This window comes from Myotis lucifugus, unplaced genomic scaffold (assembly GCF_000147115.1).
Source record: "Myotis lucifugus unplaced genomic scaffold, Myoluc2.0 scaffold_117, whole genome shotgun sequence".
Classification (NCBI taxonomy): Eukaryota; Metazoa; Chordata; class Mammalia; order Chiroptera; family Vespertilionidae; genus Myotis; species Myotis lucifugus.
In genome coordinates, this window is record NW_005871165.1 from 3,717,676 (window position 1) to 3,737,329 (window position 19,654).

Here is a 19,654-nt window from a genome sequence, read left to right on the forward strand (position 1 = left end):
CTGTTTCTTCTATCTGCTGTGTGAGAAGGTGCAATACCTGTCCACCTATTTGGCCACCACCTTGTTCCCCCCCCCCCCAAAGAAACTTTTTAGGTGCCCGCGGCTGGGGAGGCTGGAGTCTGGGTATTCATGGGTTCGCAGCCGAGGCAGCTGGTCCCTGGGCATTGTGGCTGTAGGGCAGTGATGGCGGACCTTTTGAGCTCGGTGTGTCAGTATTTTGAAAAACCCTAACTTAACTCTGGTGCCGTGTCACATATAGAAATTTTTTGATACAGTGGGGCCTTGACTTACGAGTTTAATTCGTTCCGAGACCGAGCTCATTAAGGAGCTCGTTAACTCAAATTACTCTATCAACTCAACGCAAAAAATCGTCTGAGAGACAGCTGGTATCTCAAAAAACTCGTTAGTCGGGACACTCGTAAGTCAAGGCCCCACTGTATTTGCAACCATAGTAAAACAAAGATTTATATTTTTGATATTTATTTTATATATTTAAATGCCATTTAACAAAGAAAAATCAACCAAAAAAATGAGTTCACGTGTCACCTCTGACACGCGTGTCATAGGTTCGCCATCACTGCTGTAGGGTCTCGGATGGTATCCAAGGTCTCTTCGGGTGAAGGTAAGTCTGGGTTTCTGATTAGAGCCGCTCTCCCCTTCAAGATGGTGAGGTCTTTGTGGCAGAGCTGGCCACCCAGGAGAGATTTCAGCAGTAGTAGAGGGTGCCCAGCCAGGGAAGCCTAGTCCACCAGTCCCTGACAGTCCTGTGGAATATAACTGTCCCTCACTCACTCATACACGCACTCCCTGCATGTCCATGCACTCTCCTTTTGCTCTACCACTCACTCAAACTGTCTCCCTCACTGCCGTGCTGTTGGCCTGCCATCTTGGATCCTCCTTGAGCATTTTTAAAAAATAGAAATAAATTCGGACTTCACACACAAAAAAATAAATAAATAAAAATAAAGTGTACAACCTAATGGTTTGATGTACATTGTGAGAGAATTCCCCCAGTAAGTTAATGAACACATGATTTGCATCTTTTGCCATGGCCGCATGGCTTAGGTGGTTGGAGCATCGTCCCATACACCAAAAAGTTATGGGTTTGACACTTGATCGAGGGCACATACCTAGGTTGCAGGTTGGATCCCCAGTCGGGGTGTGTATGAAAGGCAACTGATCGATGTTTCTATCACATCAATGTTTTTTTTCTCTCGCCCCCGTCCTTTTTAAAATAAATTTAAAAAGAAAAAAGAAAAAAAAAGAAAAAAAACCCTCCCTCTATCTTTTTTCCTTCATGAGTCTGGTTATAGGTTTGTCCATCTTGTTTATCTTTTGCAAGAACCAGATCTTGGTTTTATTGATTTCATTGTATTTTTCAAGACTCTATTTCATTTATTTCCACTCTGATCTTCATTATATATCCTTTTGTCTACTTACTTAGGGCCTTGTTTATTGTTCTTTCTCTAGCTCCTTTAGGTGTAAGTTTAGATGGCATATTTGAAATTTTTCTTGCTTCTGGAGGTTGGTCTATATTGCTGTGAATTTCCCTCTTAGGACTGCTTTTGGTGTGTTCCATAGATTTTGTGTTGTTGTGTTCTTATTTTCATTTTTCTCAAGGTTACCTACTATGTAACATATAGATGTTCGTGTTTTTATTTAATCATCATACCACCAGTGGGCTCATCCAGGGGACCCCGATCTGGGCTGGCCCTTGCATCGATCTCCAGCATTTTCTAGCAGGTTCTCTGAGAATCCCTGCAGCAGCCTCCGGAGACGTTCCCAGACTCCGACAGTGGCACTCACCTGCTTTTGACAAAAAGTGCTCCCTTCTCGAGTCTCCCTGATTGAGGGAAGCATCCTTCCTGATTGAGGCGGTGCTGAGAAGGGGTTCAAAGACCTGACATTGTGCTGCTAGGCTTGTAGGATCCACTGTTTCACCTTAAGATTGTGGACATGAGCTGCAGCCGCCAGCCATGCTTCCTGCCTGTGACCCAGGGACAGTCAAGGACAGATGGCTGACAGCAACCACGGGTAGGGTTCAGTCCTGAAGGGGTTTTTGCAACCATTGCGACTAGGTCATTGGTCGCTGCTCTCCTCGGGCAGTCCCTCCATGTGAACTGCTCACTGCATAGCTCCGCCCTTCCAGGCCACGGAGCTCTGGACACAGAGCCCTGGACACAGAACCCAGCAGGATTCAATGGTCGTGGAAAAAGTGCAATAAAATTCAAAATGCGTGTTATGCCAAAAAAATCATCATACAACTCATCTCACAGATGGAAATATTAAAGGTGTTTCCTTATCTGCTAAATAAACAATTCTAAACCCCAAATGAACCATTAATATCTTAAATGCCTATAGTGTGGGGTATAATAAATATCAGCTTAATAAATGTATTTTTACTTTGGCATTCTAGCAAAGTGTTTGATACACACTAAGATTCTGTAAATGTTTGTTGAACTGAACTGGGATAAAATGCAATACAAATTTCGTGAAAACCTTGAAGGTGTCCATTTTAACCAAGGTGCATTTTGAAGATTATGTTTGTTTTGCATTTTGAAGATTATGTTTGTTTTATATTTTTTTACAGTGATATAAGGTAAAGGCAAAAGATTTATCATCCTTTATTCCTCCCCAGACCTCTAGAAGGAAGTAAACAGCAGTTATCAGTATTGGCAACAAACTTGATGTCAACATTTCTCAAGAGAAAGTTCCACAAAGGAGTGAAAGAAGAGATATTATCATCAATGAGTAACTCTTTGTGAGGTACCTACTGCCCATTGGAAAATGCTTTATAAACCTCAGGACAGTTTATAGTTGTGAGATAGTCTCATTACTTTGGCGACTACTAACTAGTACTCCTACCATTACAATATGGCTCTGTGCTAGTGCTATCTAATCTAATAAAAGACAAACATGCAAATTGACTGTACCTTCACTATGCCTTAAGCCATGCCCACCAGCCAATCAGAGCAACTATATGCAAATTAACCCAACCAAGATGGCAGCCGGCAGCCACGGAGCTGGAGCGAGCAGGAGGCTTGGTTGCTCCAGTGATGGAGGAAGCCAAGCTTCCCACCTGCCGCAGCCGGCTCTGAGTGCCACTGAAGGCAACAAAGTTTCAATTATAGAAGGTAAATAAATCCCAGAATAAAAAAAAAGGAGAGGCTAGGAGCTTCCGTCGCCGGGGGGCTTGGCCAGCCTGAAAACGGCCATCAGCCCCTCACCCAGGCTGGCCAGGCATCCCAGTGGGGACCCCCCACCCTAAAGGGGTGTGGGCAGCCTGCAAACACCCATCAGCCCCTCACCCAGGCTGGCCAGGCACTCCAGCAGGACCCCCACCCTGATCCGGGACACCCTTCAGGGCAAACCAGCCAGCCCCCACCCGTGCACCAGGCCTCTATCCTATATAATAAAAGGGTAATATGCAAACTGACCCTAACAGCAGAACGACTGGGAATGACTGGTCACTATGACACACACTGACCACCAGGAGGCAGACGCTCAGTGCAGGAGCTTCCCTCTGGTGGTCAGTGCGCTCCCACAGGGGGAGCTCTGCTCAGCCACAAGCCAGGCTGACGGCTGCCAGTACAGCAGTGGTGGTGGGAGCCTCTCCCGCCTCCTCAGCAGCACTAAGGATGCTCAACTGCAGCTTAGGCCTGCTCCCCGCTGGCAAGTGGACATCCCCCCGAGGGCTCCCGGGCTGCCAGAGGGATGTCTGATTTCCAGCTTAGGCCCAATCCCCCGGGGAGCAGGCCTAAGCCAGCAAGTGGTCATCCCCTGAGGGGTTCCAGACTGCGAGAGGGCACAGGCCGGACTGAGGGATCCCCCCTGCCCCGAGTGCACAAATTTTTGTGCACCAGGTCTCTAGTAAAAGTATAAAAATACATATATTCTGGAAATTAAAGTCTATTTTAGTAGGAATCTGATATGCTTTATATCAGATAAAACTCATTAGGAACATAACATTAACAATATTAGGCTTGTGAACTCTGTAATAATTAGCATGAGGAACCAGAGACCTTTCCTAAGAAGAAATAGAGAAAGATAAAAAAAAAAAAAGGTTTAGGATGCCCTGGCTGGTGTTGCTCATTGGCTCATGCACTGAAGGTCATGGATTCGATGTCCAGTCAGGGGCATGTACCTGGGTTGTAGGTTCCCTCCCCAGCCAATCAGGGTGCATACGGGAGGCAACCAATCGATGTGTCTCTCACATCGATGTGTCTTTTTTCTCTCTCTTTCTCCCTCCCTCCCTCCTTCCCTCCCTCCCTCCTTCCCTCCCTCCCTCCCTCCCTCTCTCCCTCCTTCCCTTCCACTCTCTAAAAATCAATGAAGAAAAGAATAGGTTTTAGGATGATTCTAAAGAAGAACTAAGGGAAGCAAGAATCACCTATGGATTATTTTTACAGTAATCTTTCTTTAGGAGGTGAGAGGAAAAAAGCAGGGTTGGGGAAGTCCTGGTAAGAAAGCAACAGTAAAAAAATAAAATTAAAATCCATGTAAATATTCACAATAGCCAAAGGGTAGAAGCAACCCAAGTATCCATCAATCGATGAATGGATAAATAAGATGTGGTATTTGTATATGTACATTGAAATATTATTCAGCCTTGAAAAGGCAGGAAATTCTGACGCATGCTACAACTTGGATGAACTTAAGGACATTGTGATAAGTAAAATCAGCCAGACACGAAAGGACCAATACTGTATGATTTCACTTATATGAGGTACCTGTGTAGTTAAATTAATAGGGATAAATAGAATGTCGGTGAACAGCACTGGGCAGAAATGGGGAGTTAGTATTGAATGGATATGAAGTTTCAATTTGGGAAGATAAAATTCCGAAGATGGATAGGAGTGATAGTTGCACAACAATAAGAATGTACTTAATGCCACTAAACTGCAAACTTAAAAATGGCTAAAATGGGAAGTTTTATGTTATGTATATTTTGCCACAATTTAAAAAATGAAAGTAAAAAACTGAAAAAAAAGAAAAAGATCTAGAGATCACTTATTATAAGGGAGGGTTTGTGTGGCTGTGGCCATGTCCTGTTAGAAACATTGTCATAGATTCTGTTAGGAACATTATAGCCCAACTACCCGCAGTGTTGAGACGCTGACTCAGGGTCTTGTTTCCCTAGAAAATACGAAGTTAAGATAAATGTGGAATGCTGGCCGAAGACTTTTTATCTGAATCTCTGCCCCTGGGTTGGCAATAGAAGCAGCTTCTCTGTGTCAAAGTGACCTACATGGCTCAGCTTCTTTCAATAAGAGGTGTTCTATTCTCACTGAAATAACATCAAATAGCAGTTTCCCATTGTCTATGATGTTAAAGAGCAAGCTTTCTTGGTCCTATACACTGGATGTTAATTAACAAAAGCAGTTTTTATGGTTTCACAACAGTTTAAACAAACACAACAAAGTCTCTTAGAGTGGCGTAGCTTTGAGATAAATTCTGTTAAGGAAAAGAGAAAGAAGTGATTGAGTCCACTGTGGGACAAGGCTGCTTTCAGATTCTAGGGCTCCATTTTCTTGAGTCTGTCCTCTCTCTTCTTTACACGGTTTTAATTTGTTAATTTGGTGCATCCATTGCTCTGCTTTGGGGCATTAATATTTAAGATTACTAATCTAATGATACTACACACAAAAAACAGTAAACTGTAAATCTTACATTATAATGCCATTCACCTAAAAGTAGGCTACAAATGAATAAAAAGCTACAGCAAAACAATGTGACTCATCAGGCAATGCGGTTCCAACTAGACACATTCTGCTTAATGAAAGTCTTCACACTGTAATCTGTGCACACAATTTGATGACCCTTCATAGAGAGTTTCTCTGAGCCTGGGCTGGTGGCGGGTTGGGTACAACCAAGGAGTTAAAGGTGAAATCCACTCTATTGTTACAGTCTCATAAGGCAACAAAGTTTCTCTCTCACAAAGCCAGCTCACCAGGTAGAAACCACAATGGGAAGGATCACAAGCTCTGTAATTAGTGGCAATACCACTTTCAGGAGAATATATAGAGGATGTAATTCTAGGCTGAATCCAATGCTTGTGACAAAGTTGCACTCTGCACAGAAATTTGCTACTGAATAGCCAACATTTAAGAAACTTGAAAGGTCCTGTTGGTGGCCATCTTTACTTGTGGAAATGATGGAGTAAATATAGTTTCATTAAAACCAAAGCAACCCTGGCCTGGTAGCTCAGCTGGTTAGAGCATCCTCCCAATAAGCCAATGTTGCCGGTTGCCCGATCAGCCTGGAGCCTAAGGCAACGGTGTTTCGCCCCCCCCCCCATCTCTCTCTCTGTAAAAACAACAAAAAGCAAAGCAGATTACAGAGCGAATTTAGCAGTTTTTAGTTCTTTTTCATTTAATTTGCCGCCTGGATTCGTCATACAAGGTCTAGATTTAACTTTGACAACTTGTAAGGGTGGAAGAGTCGTCATTACCAGAGATACCCAACAGCTGAACGAAACAGACACCATCCCTCTGGAAGAAACATGGAATAACTCTTTGCCAATGAAAGAAAGGACTTCCACAACTAATACGTATCTAACGAGAAAAATACCCAGTGTGCCTAGTGGAGGGGCAGTTAAGTAAAAAGGGGTGGGGGAGGGGGTGCGCGCACAAAAGCAAAGATATATTTGACCCTCCTAACCTACAAATAGATAACCAGGTCTTTTTTGACCCAACAACGTAAGGAATTTCTTTGACAACTAGGCAGTTTACAACTAATCCAAACTCAGGAAATGACTCTTCGAAACGAATAAACTTAGTTCTGAAAAACAAGCGCGTCCAATAACCTCCGAAAACACGTGGCGGGGGCGGAGAAATCGGTCGCAGTAACAGGCGAGACTCTAAGTCCCATCATCCTATTCGGCAGTTAAGCCGGGCTGTCCAGGGCGAGCCGGCGCACTAGATGCTGGGACTTGTGGTTTTTGCTCCTGCGCCTCCCCGCGGGTTTGCGACGTTTAGCGACTACCGCGCCTGCGCCAGCGCCGGCTGAGGCTGGGGTAGCGGCTGCGCGTGCCGGGCGATGCTAGGCGGCTCCCTGCGCTCCGGGCTGTTGCGAGGTGTGGGTGGGAGCCGCGGGCAGTTCGGGGCGCGGGGTGTCCGCGAAGGTGGCGCAGCCATGGCGGCGGGGGAGAGCATGGCCCAGCGGATGGTCTGGGTGGACCTGGAGGTGAGTGAGGTCGGTGTGGGTGAGGGCAGGCGAGTGCGGTTTGGTGTGAGCCTGTCCGGGGAGAGCGGCGGGGGTCTGGGTCTCGGAGGTGGTAGCTGAGTGCCTCCCGGGAGTGGGCGGCGCGGGGCAAGTCGGGGGGCAGGAGTTCTGCGGGTGTTGGGGTGTTGGGAACTCTGCTAGACTCTGGGGTTTCCTTTCAGAAGGGAGGAGTCATCCATATGGCTGCTCCCCTCCCCCCCAGCCCCCCAACTCGCTAAGTCCGGTCGCGTTGAGCTTAGGGTCACGGCTAGGGCTGGGGTGGGCCAGCGGCTCTGCTGGCCCCACTTCCCCAGCCTCGGGGGACCCTGGGTGGCTGGAGCTGGACGGGACTCCGGAGATGACTCAGCCTTCCCCTTCATCCCATAAACCAGGAAACTGAGGCCCAGAAAGAGGAGTCCGCTCAGTCCAGCCGGGCTGTGAGGGAGCAGCTGCGCTGGGAGGGGACCCCACTTTTGTTCCCTTGGGGTTTTCCACGCTCCTGCCAAGCACATCCCCTTCCTTGCAGCCTGGGTTTTCTCAGATATGAAATGAGGATAATAACAGTACTTTTTCTACATTTGATTGCGATGAAGATCAAGCCGTGTAATCAGCACGAAAACTTTGTCAACTCTGCAGAGACGTGGCGATGTCGGTTATCTGACGCTGCCAGAATTGGATGCTGTCAGCACGCAGTGTTGCTTATTTTGCATCTGTCCTAGAGTAGAACCGGGCTGCCTGACACAGAGCAGGGTTTTGGTAAATGTGAATGAATAGACGACTAATGTTGAATGCTTTGAGGGCTCGCCCGGGAGCGTCATTGTCTCTTCTGTCTTGGCTGTGGGATATGAATTGAGTTTGCCTGAGGGAATTCCTGTTAAATGAACTTGGGTAAAATAGTCCAGAAAGATGGTTTGTGTGTGTTATGTATAATAGATACATATTTTTTATTCCAGATGACGGGATTGGACATTGAGAAGGACCAGATTATTGAGATGGCCTGTCTGATCACCGACTCTGATCTCAACATTTTGGCCGAAGTACGCAATGCCCCCTTATTCCCGCGTACTGTTTAGAGTATATTGGAGATCCAAAGACTGTTTTCCCCTATCTCTTTATTTAAAAAATAAGATTAAGGTACAGAGTAATGTGCTAGGTCATGCATGATAAGGTTGGTACTAGAACCAGAGTAATTCATCTCACAACCTAATTATTTTTCAATAAGCCATGCCCCAAATTACAGAAACATAAATGTTACCATTTTCTGAGCACTTACTGTGTGCCAGGCACAGCCCTCTAAGTGCTTTACATGGATTCACTCTTAATGGGAAGAATGATTATAAGGTAGGTACTGTTATATCATTTTATGGAGGAGGACATGTTGGCACAGAGATGTTGGGTAATTTGCCCAAGGCCACCAGGCTAGTTACTGCAGGAGCCAGGGGTTTAACCCAGGCAGTCTGAATGACGTGCCCCTAACCAGTAAGACAACCAACTATTCAGTGCCACCAGGAGTGGTGACTCACGCCGAAGCTGACATCTTTCTATCATAACTTTAAATTTAACTTGACTCCATATGTCCAGGTTTTGCCTTTTCAACTAGGACATGTGATTTTTCTAGATCTGTATGGAGATTTTAGAGAAAGTCTGTTGGTGCAGAATTATAAAACACTCTCTTGTCGACATTGGACTTGATCAAAGTTTTAACATGATGCCTTTAACCGAAACATTAAACAAAACAAATAAAACACACTTGTTGCCTTTTGGGCACTCGTGAAACATTTAACAAGTGTGTGACAGCATCTGATTGGCAGAGGGTGAAATCCCTGGCGTGGAATAACTCTGTTTCAAGTTGTCAGCAATAATCAGAGGCAGTGAGAGACTAGAGTAGAAACACAGTAGGTATGTTTGTGGGAAAGAGAGTCTTGTTAAAGTAAGTTCCCAGAGGGTAGGATTGATGTGTTACTGGCACTGGATAGGTTTAATAAGTCTATAGTTAAGACTTACTTTCCTGGGTGGGGAAGAGGGGAGAAGGCATTTATAGAGGAATTGCTACTTTTGTAGAGCAGCAGGCATACATCCCGGAGTCCCCCCTGAGAGATCAGCTGCAAGAGAGGCATTCGACTGACTTTCTTCTTGTAACAACTAAATTTAAAAAAAACTTTAAATAAATAAATAACATAATGTAAATAAATAAACAAAGCCCCGAGGTTTAGGTTTGGTGGCTTTACCCTGCCACTTGGCATTTACGAGAGATGAATAGTGAAGAGAAGTGCCTGTACTTACCAGCCCGGCTTACCCCTGGCTGAAGCAGAGAGTTTCCCGTAGACTGTTGATATAATGTGACATCCTGACAGTTTAATGGGCCGGTCGGTTGATGTGGACCCTGGAGGAAATTTGGGCCTGTTCCCCAGCTGCAGATGAGTGCGACATTTGTAAATAGACTCAGTCAGATGAGGATAAGGATGTTAAAAAAAAAAATGCTTAGGGGCTTTTGGCACTAGAGGGTCAGTTCCATGGAAAATAAGTCTTATTTTTGTATATGAGTTTGAGGGAAAATGTCTTATGCTGGTAGAAGAACAAATATCCTACTCTGGAAATTTTTCTGTGGGTGGCTTACTGGGGTCTAAGTTAGCCTTAGATTGATAGTAGTTTTTTCCATCAGAGTTCGTTAGAACTGTTTTTTACAATATAAGGTTTGTGTGTGTGTGTGTGTGTGTGTGTGTTTTAAATGGTATCAGAGCACATTTTTTGCTTCATGGAGTTTGCCATTACCAGTTTTCTTATTTGGTTAAAACTCCTTGTTAGTTGTAGAAGTTAGGCATATTTTAGTCAAATTTTAGCCATTACTTTCAGTGACTGCATACTATTTTTACCACCTTAGTAGTAATAATACCTTGGAGTTATAGTACTTTCTTCTAGAGAGTTCAGAGAACTTTCAACCTATAATTTCTTTTATCTTGTTAACACCCCTTTGAGGGAAGGGGGCCAGCTTATAGCTCCATTGTCCGGAAGGAGAAACCAAGGCCAGGTGACTTACAGTGACGACTTAAGTCGGGCTGTTACTGCTGGGCCTCAGCCAAGACACTTGCAGTTGAATGTTCTATTACAGGGACTGAGAACTCGAAGGCACTTTCATTTTTCAGTTGTAAACAGTTACCTTTTTAACATAGTTAAACAGTATAACTTTATCATATATATATATATATATATATATATATATATACACACATACATATACATACACACATATATACACACACACGCGCGCACACACACACACCACACACACATATATTAGGATATTGGTTTTTCTTTTTCTTTATTTCTTTTTAAAATTTTTATTGTTGAAAGTATTACATATGAAGATATTGGTTTTTCATCCTGTTCTTCTGCTCTATAATATTCCCCAAAGTTTATGTACTTCCTTGGTATTTTTCTTGGTATTTTGTGTGTGTATATATATACATACACACACACACACACACACACACACACACACATATAATATTTTTTAAACAACCGTAAGTGAAATCACATGCGTGTGTATGCTGTTCTGCAATTTTCTTTTTTCAGTTAGCAATATAGACACTTCAAAATGAACTCATAATCAGGGGTTGGCAAGTTTTTTTAAAGAAGACCAAATATTAAATATTTTAGGCTTACAGTGCCATATACCTCACTATTTCCTTTTTGGTTGTTTGTTTTACAACTATTTACCAATGTAAAAAGCATTCTTAGCTTTTTGGCAATAAAGCAAAAAAGTCACAGACTGGGCTATAGTTTGTTGACCCTTGATAGATAACTAGTTCTTCTCAATAAGCAGTTGTTGCAGTTGTGTGTGTGTATGTGTGTGTTCATTGAGTCTATTTGCCACTTTAAACAGTGCTGGAATGAATGAGGACCACTTTAGAGTTAATAGAGTACCCTCCTCTCTTACTTTCTCCGGTATATATATTCAATCCTTAAGATAATTTCAACTTTACCTCAGAAACCAAGGCGATCCCTGTTGATTCTGGATGACTAATGGCTTTTCCCATCCACAGGGTCCTAACCTGATTATAAAACAGCCAGATGAGTTACTGGACAGCATGTCAGATTGGTGCAAGGAGCATCACGGGAAGGTAACACTATCAAATAGCAGGATTCCTGCCCTGGGGATCAGTAGCAACATCGGAATCCGATACCATTGTCGGATGGTATTGTAAAGCGGGTTAGCGGAAGATTGCTTGGCGAGCCTGGGAAGCCGCTTTTTTGTTTGCTTTCCACCTCTGGGACCTCTCGAGATCATCTTCTCCGCAGGTCCTCTTTTTTCCTCTCCTGCATTCAGTCTGTCGCCACCACATTGTGGAGTGTCAAGTGTTGCTCAGATCAGTCTTTGGATAAGGTTAGACATCAACTTTCAGACAAGGGGGAATGCCGCTCTCCTGTTGATAGTTGTTCTTCCCAGAGATTATATCCTTGGACTTCAAGTAGCACCTTTGTTGACTGTGTGGAAATGCTATTAACTATCAGGAACATAGCTTGACTTGGATTCTTAAGAAAAAAATCTGTGCAAGGATAGATAGCAGTTTCAGTTTAAACTTGGGCTCTATAAATGGTCTAAGTATTTGCTCATTTTAGAAGTGAAGTGTCATTTGGATGCCTTTGAATACCGACTTCATGTGTTTTTGGCGGGGCGGGGATTCTCTCTTGCAGTCCGGTCTAACCAAAGCAGTGAAGGAGAGTACAGTGACATTGCAGCAGGCAGAGTATGAATTTCTGTCCTTTGTGCGACAGCAGACTCCTCCGGGGCTCTGTCCACTTGCAGGTAAAGTTCAATCCTTTGTGTGCCTTGTAGGTAGTCTTCCATTCTTGAGCTCAAGAGGCTGCCGTTCCAGAAAGATCAGCCAAGACCATCATGTCTTCCGCTTACCCTGATTTGGATTATACATCTTACTTTCGTGTTTCAGTGTCCTTGTATAACTTATACATGAATATTGGGAACATGCCCTGAAACCTGATAAGAGGTCTGAGGTATTCAGACTAACTCAGTAAACATTTCCCCTGTATTTTTATTATGGAGAATTTTCAAATGTACAGAAAAGTTGGATTTAGGAATTGTTAACCTTAGGCCATGTTTGTTTTACCTGTCTTTTTTAAAATACATTTTTTAAAATACATTTTAAAATATATTTATTGATTTCGGAGAGGGAGGGAGAGGGAGAGAGAGATAGAAACATCAATGGTGAGAAAGAATCATTGATGTGTTGCCTCCTGCACGCCCCCTACTGGGGATCGAGCTGGCAACCTGGGCATGTGCCCCTGACTGCTTGACCGGAATTGAACCCGGGACCCTTAAGTCCCAGCTAGGGCTACCTGTCTATTTTTGTTGGACATTTAAAAGTAAATTGCAGCCCTGACCGCTTTGGCTCAGTGGATAGAGCATCGGCCTGCGGACTTAAGGGTCCCAGGTTCGATTCCGGTCAAGGGCATGTACCTCGGTTGTGGGCACATCCCCAGTAGGGGGTGTGCAGGAGGCAGCTGATTGATGTTTCTCTCTCATTAATGTTTCTAGCTCTCTATCCCTCTCCCTTCCTCTCTGTAAAAAAATCAAAATATATTTAAAAAAAAAGTAAATTGCAGGCACCATAATACTCTATTTCTAAATACTTCATCAAACATTTCCAATTAGTAAGGACATTTTCTTATGTAACCACAATAGCATTATCACATTAAGATAATTAAAATTATTCAGTAACAGTTGCTATCTAGTCCACATCCAAAATGTCTGATTGTTTTTGAACCAGGATTTAATTAAGGCTCATGCATTTCATTTAGTTATTATGTTTCTTCTCTTAATCTAAAATGTCCACCTTTGTTTTTTTTCTTTGTGACACTCACTTTTTAAAGAAACAAAGCTAATTCTAGGTTTTTGAAAGCAGTGCCTTGTCAGAGAAGTTAATGTTTTATGGAGATGTATTTGAATTTGTATATGTAAATTGATAAAGTAACTAACATTTTTCTTAAACATTCACAAAAAAGTTTTGACATTAAGTACTAGAGCATATATTGTATAAATTTTCCCTCTTGCCAATGGAGCTGATGTCTGTTTTACAGTTCTCATTTAAAATTTAGTGTTTTTAATATAAATTACTGTATGGAAACACGAATGATATGATTTGTTAAAATTGGAATGTAAATAAATGTTTCAACTTATGTGATTCATTAAAAGTTAAATTTTTAGTGTTAGTGGTGTGGATTTTGTGACACTGGGAGAAAATTTGCACATCCGGTTGATATAAAAAAGTAACAGATAGATTTGTGCATTGTTTTAAGTATGTGGAATGATAGATTTACCCTTTTGTCCAGATTTATCCTTTTGTTTACAAATTTATTTGTGAGCTAGACTAAATGCTCAGAATCTGCACTTGTAACCTAATCAGACATTCAAATCTTGAGGTGCCTTTAGGATTTGTTTGAATTAAAAAAATTATCTCCATTTCAAATATAGTTTATGAATTTTTATATCCTGTTGTATGCTACTAGAAATACATAGATGCGGTATACTTCGTGTCTTTCTAGGAAATTCAGTTCATGCAGATAAGAAGTTTCTTGACAAATACATGCCCCAGTTCATGAAACATCTTCATTATAGAATAATTGATGTGAGCACTGTTAAGGAACTGTGCAGGTAAGGGCTATATTGAGGAACCATTAAATTGTCTCATTTAGCATGTTTTTGTTTTTTTCTAAGGGTTTGTCTTTTTTTAAAAATATGTTTTTATTGATTTCAGAGAGGAAGGGGGAGAGAGATAGAAGCATCAATGATGAGAACCATTGATTGGCTGCCTCCTGCATGCCCCCTACTGGGGACCTAGCCTGAAACCTGGACACGTTCCCTGACTGGGAATCTAACCGTGACCTCCAGGTTCATGGGTCAGTGCTCAACTACTGAGCCACACTCTGGGCTCATTTAGCATGTTTAATTGAGAACTTGTGAAAAGTAATTGAATAGAGCTGTAAAACTTGGGATGCAAAGTGGACATTTAACTTCCTCAATCCGTAGTCACTTGGACCAGGACCTAAATTTATTCTGTGCTGGTGAGAATTGGGGGAAACAGTGTCAAAAATCTTCCATATAAGTTTCATTAATTCAGAAAATCGAGTACCCATTCTGTGCCACGTGTTGGCTTATGTGCCGGGGACATATATATAGATGAAAAGCCCTTAAGTAGCTTAGAATTTAATGAGTTGACAGATGTGTAAAAAACACACTCTAAAAATACACCATGGGTGACTTCTCTAATGGAAATGTGCGTACAGAACATTGAAGGCCCCAGGGAAGGAGCCTCTAAGTGCTGGAGTGAGGGACTGGGAAAACTAGGGGAAATGGCTTTTCAAGTTGAGATTTAAAGAAGAGTAGAAATTTTCTAGATATTGAGGGGGCATTCTAGAGAATGGGAGGAGGTATAAAGATATGAGGAAGCAGGAAGATAAGGACAAAACAAAGTTCAAAGAATTGCAAATAGTTCATGAATGCTGGAGTGCAAAGCACGAGGTTGGGAAAAGTGAGAGATGAGGTCCCATTAGGAAGGGCTTGTGTGCCATGCTGAGGAGGTTGAAATTCTCTTGTAAGGGATGGGGTTCCTTTGAAAAGTTTAGAGCAGTGGTTCTCAACCTTCCTAATGCCGTGACCCTTTAATACAGTTCCTCATGTTGTGGTGACCCCCAATTTCATTGTTACAAATTGAACGTAATAAAAGCATAGTGATTAATCACAAAAACAATATGTAATTATATATGTTTTCCAATGGTCTGAGGCGACCCCTGTGAAAGGGTCGTTTGACCCCCAAAGGGGTCGCGACCCACCGGTTGAGAACCGCTGGTTTAGAGGAATGAGTGATGTGATTAGATCATACTGATTAGATGGTGGCAAGAAAAGGTAGGGAGATAAGAAAGGAGACTTGTATCTTCTTGGAGAGAAGAATGAGCTAGGGAAATGACACTTGGGTGGTAGAGAGGGTAGGGAATAAAGTATTTGATGAAGTCATTTGGCTGGCATTGAATGTTTGAATGGGGGAGTGAGGGAAAGGAAGAGATATAAAAAGATTCTAGTGTTTCTAGTGTGGCAGTTAGGTAGATGTTCAGAGATACAGAGAAATAAGAGAAAGAGTGGCTTTGGTGGATGGGGGAAGGGAGATCTTGAGGAGGCTGGGTGTGGTTATATATAGTTGAGTTGTAAGTGTCTGGTGGATTTTTAGATGTTGTCTGCAGCGGTCAGTTGGACATCCAAGACAAACTCCGGAGAGCGCTGGGCTGGAGTTAGCAGATGCAGGAGTCTTAGGCATCGATGAGCTTGCCCAAAGAGTTCAGAGACTGAAGAGAGGAGAGAGGGTGGAAGATAGGCCCAGGCAAGGAGGCAACTTGGTAGTCACAACCCAAATGCCTTTTTCAGTTAATAAGATGCTTGAGTGACTCAGTATATTTGAGATGCCTTTGAGAGTTCCATTTTTGCTGTGTAGACGCTGGTATCCAGAAGAATATGAATTTGCACCCAAGAAGGCTGCTTCTCACAGGTAAGTTTGCCTTCCGCTGCGTGGCAATTGGGCATGCCAGGTGCCTGGCTGCATGAAATAATGTCTCTTCCCCACTCCTTTTCCTTGGGGGAAAATAAAGGACAACTCACATAAGAAGAACTTTCTTTTGCTAAGACCAGCAGAAATTCTAGCCAGGATTCTAGCATCCCATCTATATATATAAAAGGCTAAGTGACCGTCTGACCGGCCGGTACATATGACACACACTGACTACCAGGGGACAGACGCTCAACGCAGGAGACTTGGCAGCGGAGGTTCTCGGGTGACGCACCCCGGAACCAGAGAGGAGGGAGCCTGATTCCTCGAGGGGCCGCGCGATTCCACCTTTGGCCATGGGTTATGTTGAGAAAGGGCGAATAGTGATATTAAAATATTTCTTCTAGCCGAAACCGGTTTGGCTCAGTGGCTAGAGCGTCAGCCTGCGGACTGAAAGGTCCCGGGTTCGATTCCGGTCAAGGGCATGTACCTGGGTTGCGGGCACATCCCCAATAGGAGATGTGCAGGAGGCAGCTGGTCGATGTTTCTCTCTCATCGATGTTTCTAACTCTCTATCTCTCTCCCTTCCTCTCTGTAAAAAATCAATAAAATATATTTAAAATATTTCTTCTAATTAATTTCCTTTCAATGTGCATGAATCTGTGCATGGGGCCACTAGTTCTGAGTTATATAGGGTCTTATGTCATATATATATATACGTATATACATCCATATACGTATATATATGTTTTTATTGATTTCAGAGAGAAAGAAAGAGAGAGAAACATCAATGATGAGAGAGAATCATTGATCGACTACCTCCTGCACACCCGCCCGTCCCAAACGGGATCGAGCCAGCAACCTGGGCATGTGCCTTAACTGGGAATTGAACTGTGACCTCCTTGTTCATAGGTTGATGCTCAACCACTGAGCCACACCGACTGGGCGGGTCTTAAGTCTTTATTGCAGTTTTCAAACTTTTAGATAACTTAGCTTGTAGGTATATGAAATTGTCTAATTTTTCTAGTAATAAGCAGTATTAATTTCCTTCCCAGCAAGACTAGACTTGTAGCCATTTAAAATGAGAACACTTTGTGTATCTAACTTTGACACTTTAGTTTTTCAGATTGTTTCTTTTATGTTTGCAGCTTTAGGAACAAGTACATAAGGAATTTAAAGATCTTATGTATTTAGTGTCCTCTTTTACTTTTTGATTTCTGTAATCTTTCAGGAAGAACATACACCTTAGTGGGGGATATAGCAGCTGGCTTAAGGGCAGCATTTGGTTCATCCATTTACTGTGCTCCTACTTTGTGCCAGGAACAGTTATAGGCAAACATAGAAAGACAAAGTCCCTGCTCTAAAGAGTCTGGCATTCTTAGTTTTTGTTTTGTTTTGTTTTGTTTTTTTGTTGTTGTTGTTTTTGTTCAGTAATACATGGGGAGAATATTTTATCTGAAATAATTGGGGCTTGATGTGTTTCAGAATTTTTCAGGTTTTAGAGAGGTAATAGTACGTCTGTAGTGATTATTATGTAACACTCCTAACAGGATCTGGGGAAGCACCACATAATCACAGACATCGATACTTCTGCAGTGAAATGTATGGGCATTCTCACTGAATGGCATTGCTGGTGACTATAAGTAGCCTCACATCAAGACTGGTCAGGTTTTACCACATTCTGGGTTATGAAAGTGCTTTGGGTTTTCAGATCTCTATTGGATTTCAGTATTGTGGATAGGGTGTTATAATTTTATTGATTTCAGAAAGGAAGAGGGAGAGAGAGAGAAACATCAATGATGGGAGACAATTATTGATCAGATGCCTCCTGCAAGCCCCATACTGGGAATTGAGCCCACAACCTGGGCATGTGCCCTGATCGGGAATCAAACCATGACCTCGTTCATAGGTTTGATGCTCAACCACTGAACCACATCGACCAGGCCAGAGGTGGTATTTTTTATAGTTTTAGCTCTCCACCACATATCTAGGACCTGGAAGAAAGCAAAATTGTTGCCATACCACAGGAATAAATGAAGTTGGTGCAGTCTATTCTCTAGAAGAGACCTGTGGCCCATCGTTCTGAGCTTACTGATTGACCTGCACACGGTTTTAATAATGCTGGTACCTGATTTCTCAGACTATGACAGATGAGAAACAGCTGTTGGAGAAGAGAGGCCGTTAGATGGAGGCAGGCTGCCCCTGATTATAGCACAAACCATCACCAGAGAGGAGTAGACCCTCTTTTATGGTTGGGTGCTGTCTGGTAATTGATGGTTATTGTGGTGATTGAGTCATCAGTCATGTTCCAGGGTGTTAGTGTGTTTTCTGCAGGGGCGTCACTAAGTATTGCTCATTGTCTCCCAGACTGTGCTTCATGAGTTGTTAATGTTTCTTCTTTTAAAATATATTTTGTTACTGATTTCAGCGAGGAAGGGAGAGGGAGAGAGAGAGAGAAATATCAGTGATGGGAGAGAATCATTGATTGGCTGCCACCTGCACTTGGCGGTGCCTGCAACCCGGGCATGTGCTCTGATCAGCCTGGAATCGAACTGTGACTCCTGGTTCATAGGTTGATGCTCAACCTCTGAGTCACACCAGCCAGCTGAGCTGTTAATTTTTCCATAGATGTGGTCATTTAAGTTTTAGAAATACTGTGTATAGTACAACCTTTTCTTGGCAATTCACAGTACACGTTGTGCATTAAATGCTTTGCAAAGGATTTCAAAAAGGAAATTTTTAATCTAGTTTTTCGTAAGCTTATTTGAGCCTGGAATTCTTTTTTTCTGTGGAGTACATCACCATCTTATGGAATTGTTTTGGGAGACTAATGTCATATATTAGATTTAAAAAAAAACATTTTAGAAAAGCACTTAAATATGCTTTACTGTAATGTTCCAGTTTTTTTTTAAGATTTTTTTTTCTTGATTTTTTTAGGAATAAGGGAGAGAGATAGAAACATCAATGAGAGAGATACATCCATGGGCTGTGAGAGAGACACATCTATCGGCTGCCTCCTGCACGCCCCCTACTGGGGATACAGCCCGCAATCTGGGCATGTGCCCTTGACCAGGAATCAGCAACCTTTCCATGCATGGGACGATGCCCACCCAACCAACTGAGCCACACCTGCCAGGGCAAAATGTTCCAGTTTTTGATGTCAGCTAGTGGCCTGTTCTTAAGTTATTAATACAAAGTTGTGCTTTGTAAAGTGATCATTGTCTCTGCTCTGGGGCATTTCAATTCAGTATAGTATGTTTGCTTGTAGGGCACTTGATGACATTAGCGAAAGCATCAGAGAACTTCAGTTTTACCGAAATAACATCTTCAAGAAAAAAACCGATGAAAAGAAGAGGAAAATTATGGAAAACGGGGAGAACGAGAAGACTGTGAGTTGATGCCAGTGTTCGTGCTGCCACCACAGTTCTCTGGAGCAGCTGCTGGTGGTTTTGTTCACACGGAGGCTTGGCAGAGCACCTTCTCTCAGTTAACCCGCAGCTCCAGGTTGTGCAAGCAGACAACACCTGAAATACTACTTTTCCCCTAACGTGCCGTTTTCATTTATGACACAGCAGCACCTTTGTAAGTACCAGGTCTTGTCCACCCCTTGGTACAAATCTGCATTTGCTTTTAGACCATTTCTTTTGTTTTGTTTTTTTAAAAGAATAAATCTAGTTCTATTGAAATGCAAACCTTTGTGTACCATCTATTTTTTAGTAGTTTAATCATTAATAAATGATGACCCTTTCTTTCTTTTTAACTGGTATGGCTAATGTTTAAGTCCTCCTAGTGCCATTAGGGACAGATTAAGTTTCTTAAGGGAAACAAGAAGGGAACTTGTTCTGCTTTGCTTTACAAGTCTAGAATAGAACAACTTGAAGTAGATTCAGAGAAGCAGA

General features: G+C 42.6%; 1 protein-coding gene and 1 long non-coding RNA gene across 3 annotated transcripts; both read left to right on the plus strand.

Annotated features, from left to right (window-relative positions):
* Positions 1-486: 486 nt before the first annotated feature.
* On the plus strand, positions 487-2,812 carry LOC106697927. The gene is made up of 2 exons (XR_001349195.2): positions 487-2,291; positions 2,639-2,812. It is a non-coding gene; the product is annotated as an uncharacterized LOC106697927 (long non-coding RNA).
* A 4,089-nt stretch (positions 2,813-6,901) lies between these two features.
* Positions 6,902-19,447, plus strand: REXO2 (RNA exonuclease 2). 2 transcript variants are annotated; one of them, XM_006093514.1, is made up of 7 exons: positions 6,902-7,185; positions 8,157-8,240; positions 11,247-11,324; positions 11,899-12,010; positions 13,765-13,873; positions 15,705-15,758; positions 19,024-19,447. In XM_006093514.1, exons 1-7 carry the CDS (start codon positions 7,039-7,041, stop codon positions 19,151-19,153), a joined length of 714 nt encoding a protein of 237 aa, XP_006093576.1. In that variant the 5' UTR covers positions 6,902-7,038; the 3' UTR covers positions 19,154-19,447. The 2 variants fall into 2 exon arrangements, with proteins under 2 accessions (XP_006093576.1, XP_023613685.1); XM_023757917.1 differs by having other exon boundaries at positions 6,992-7,194.
* Positions 19,448-19,654: the final 207 nt, after the last annotated feature.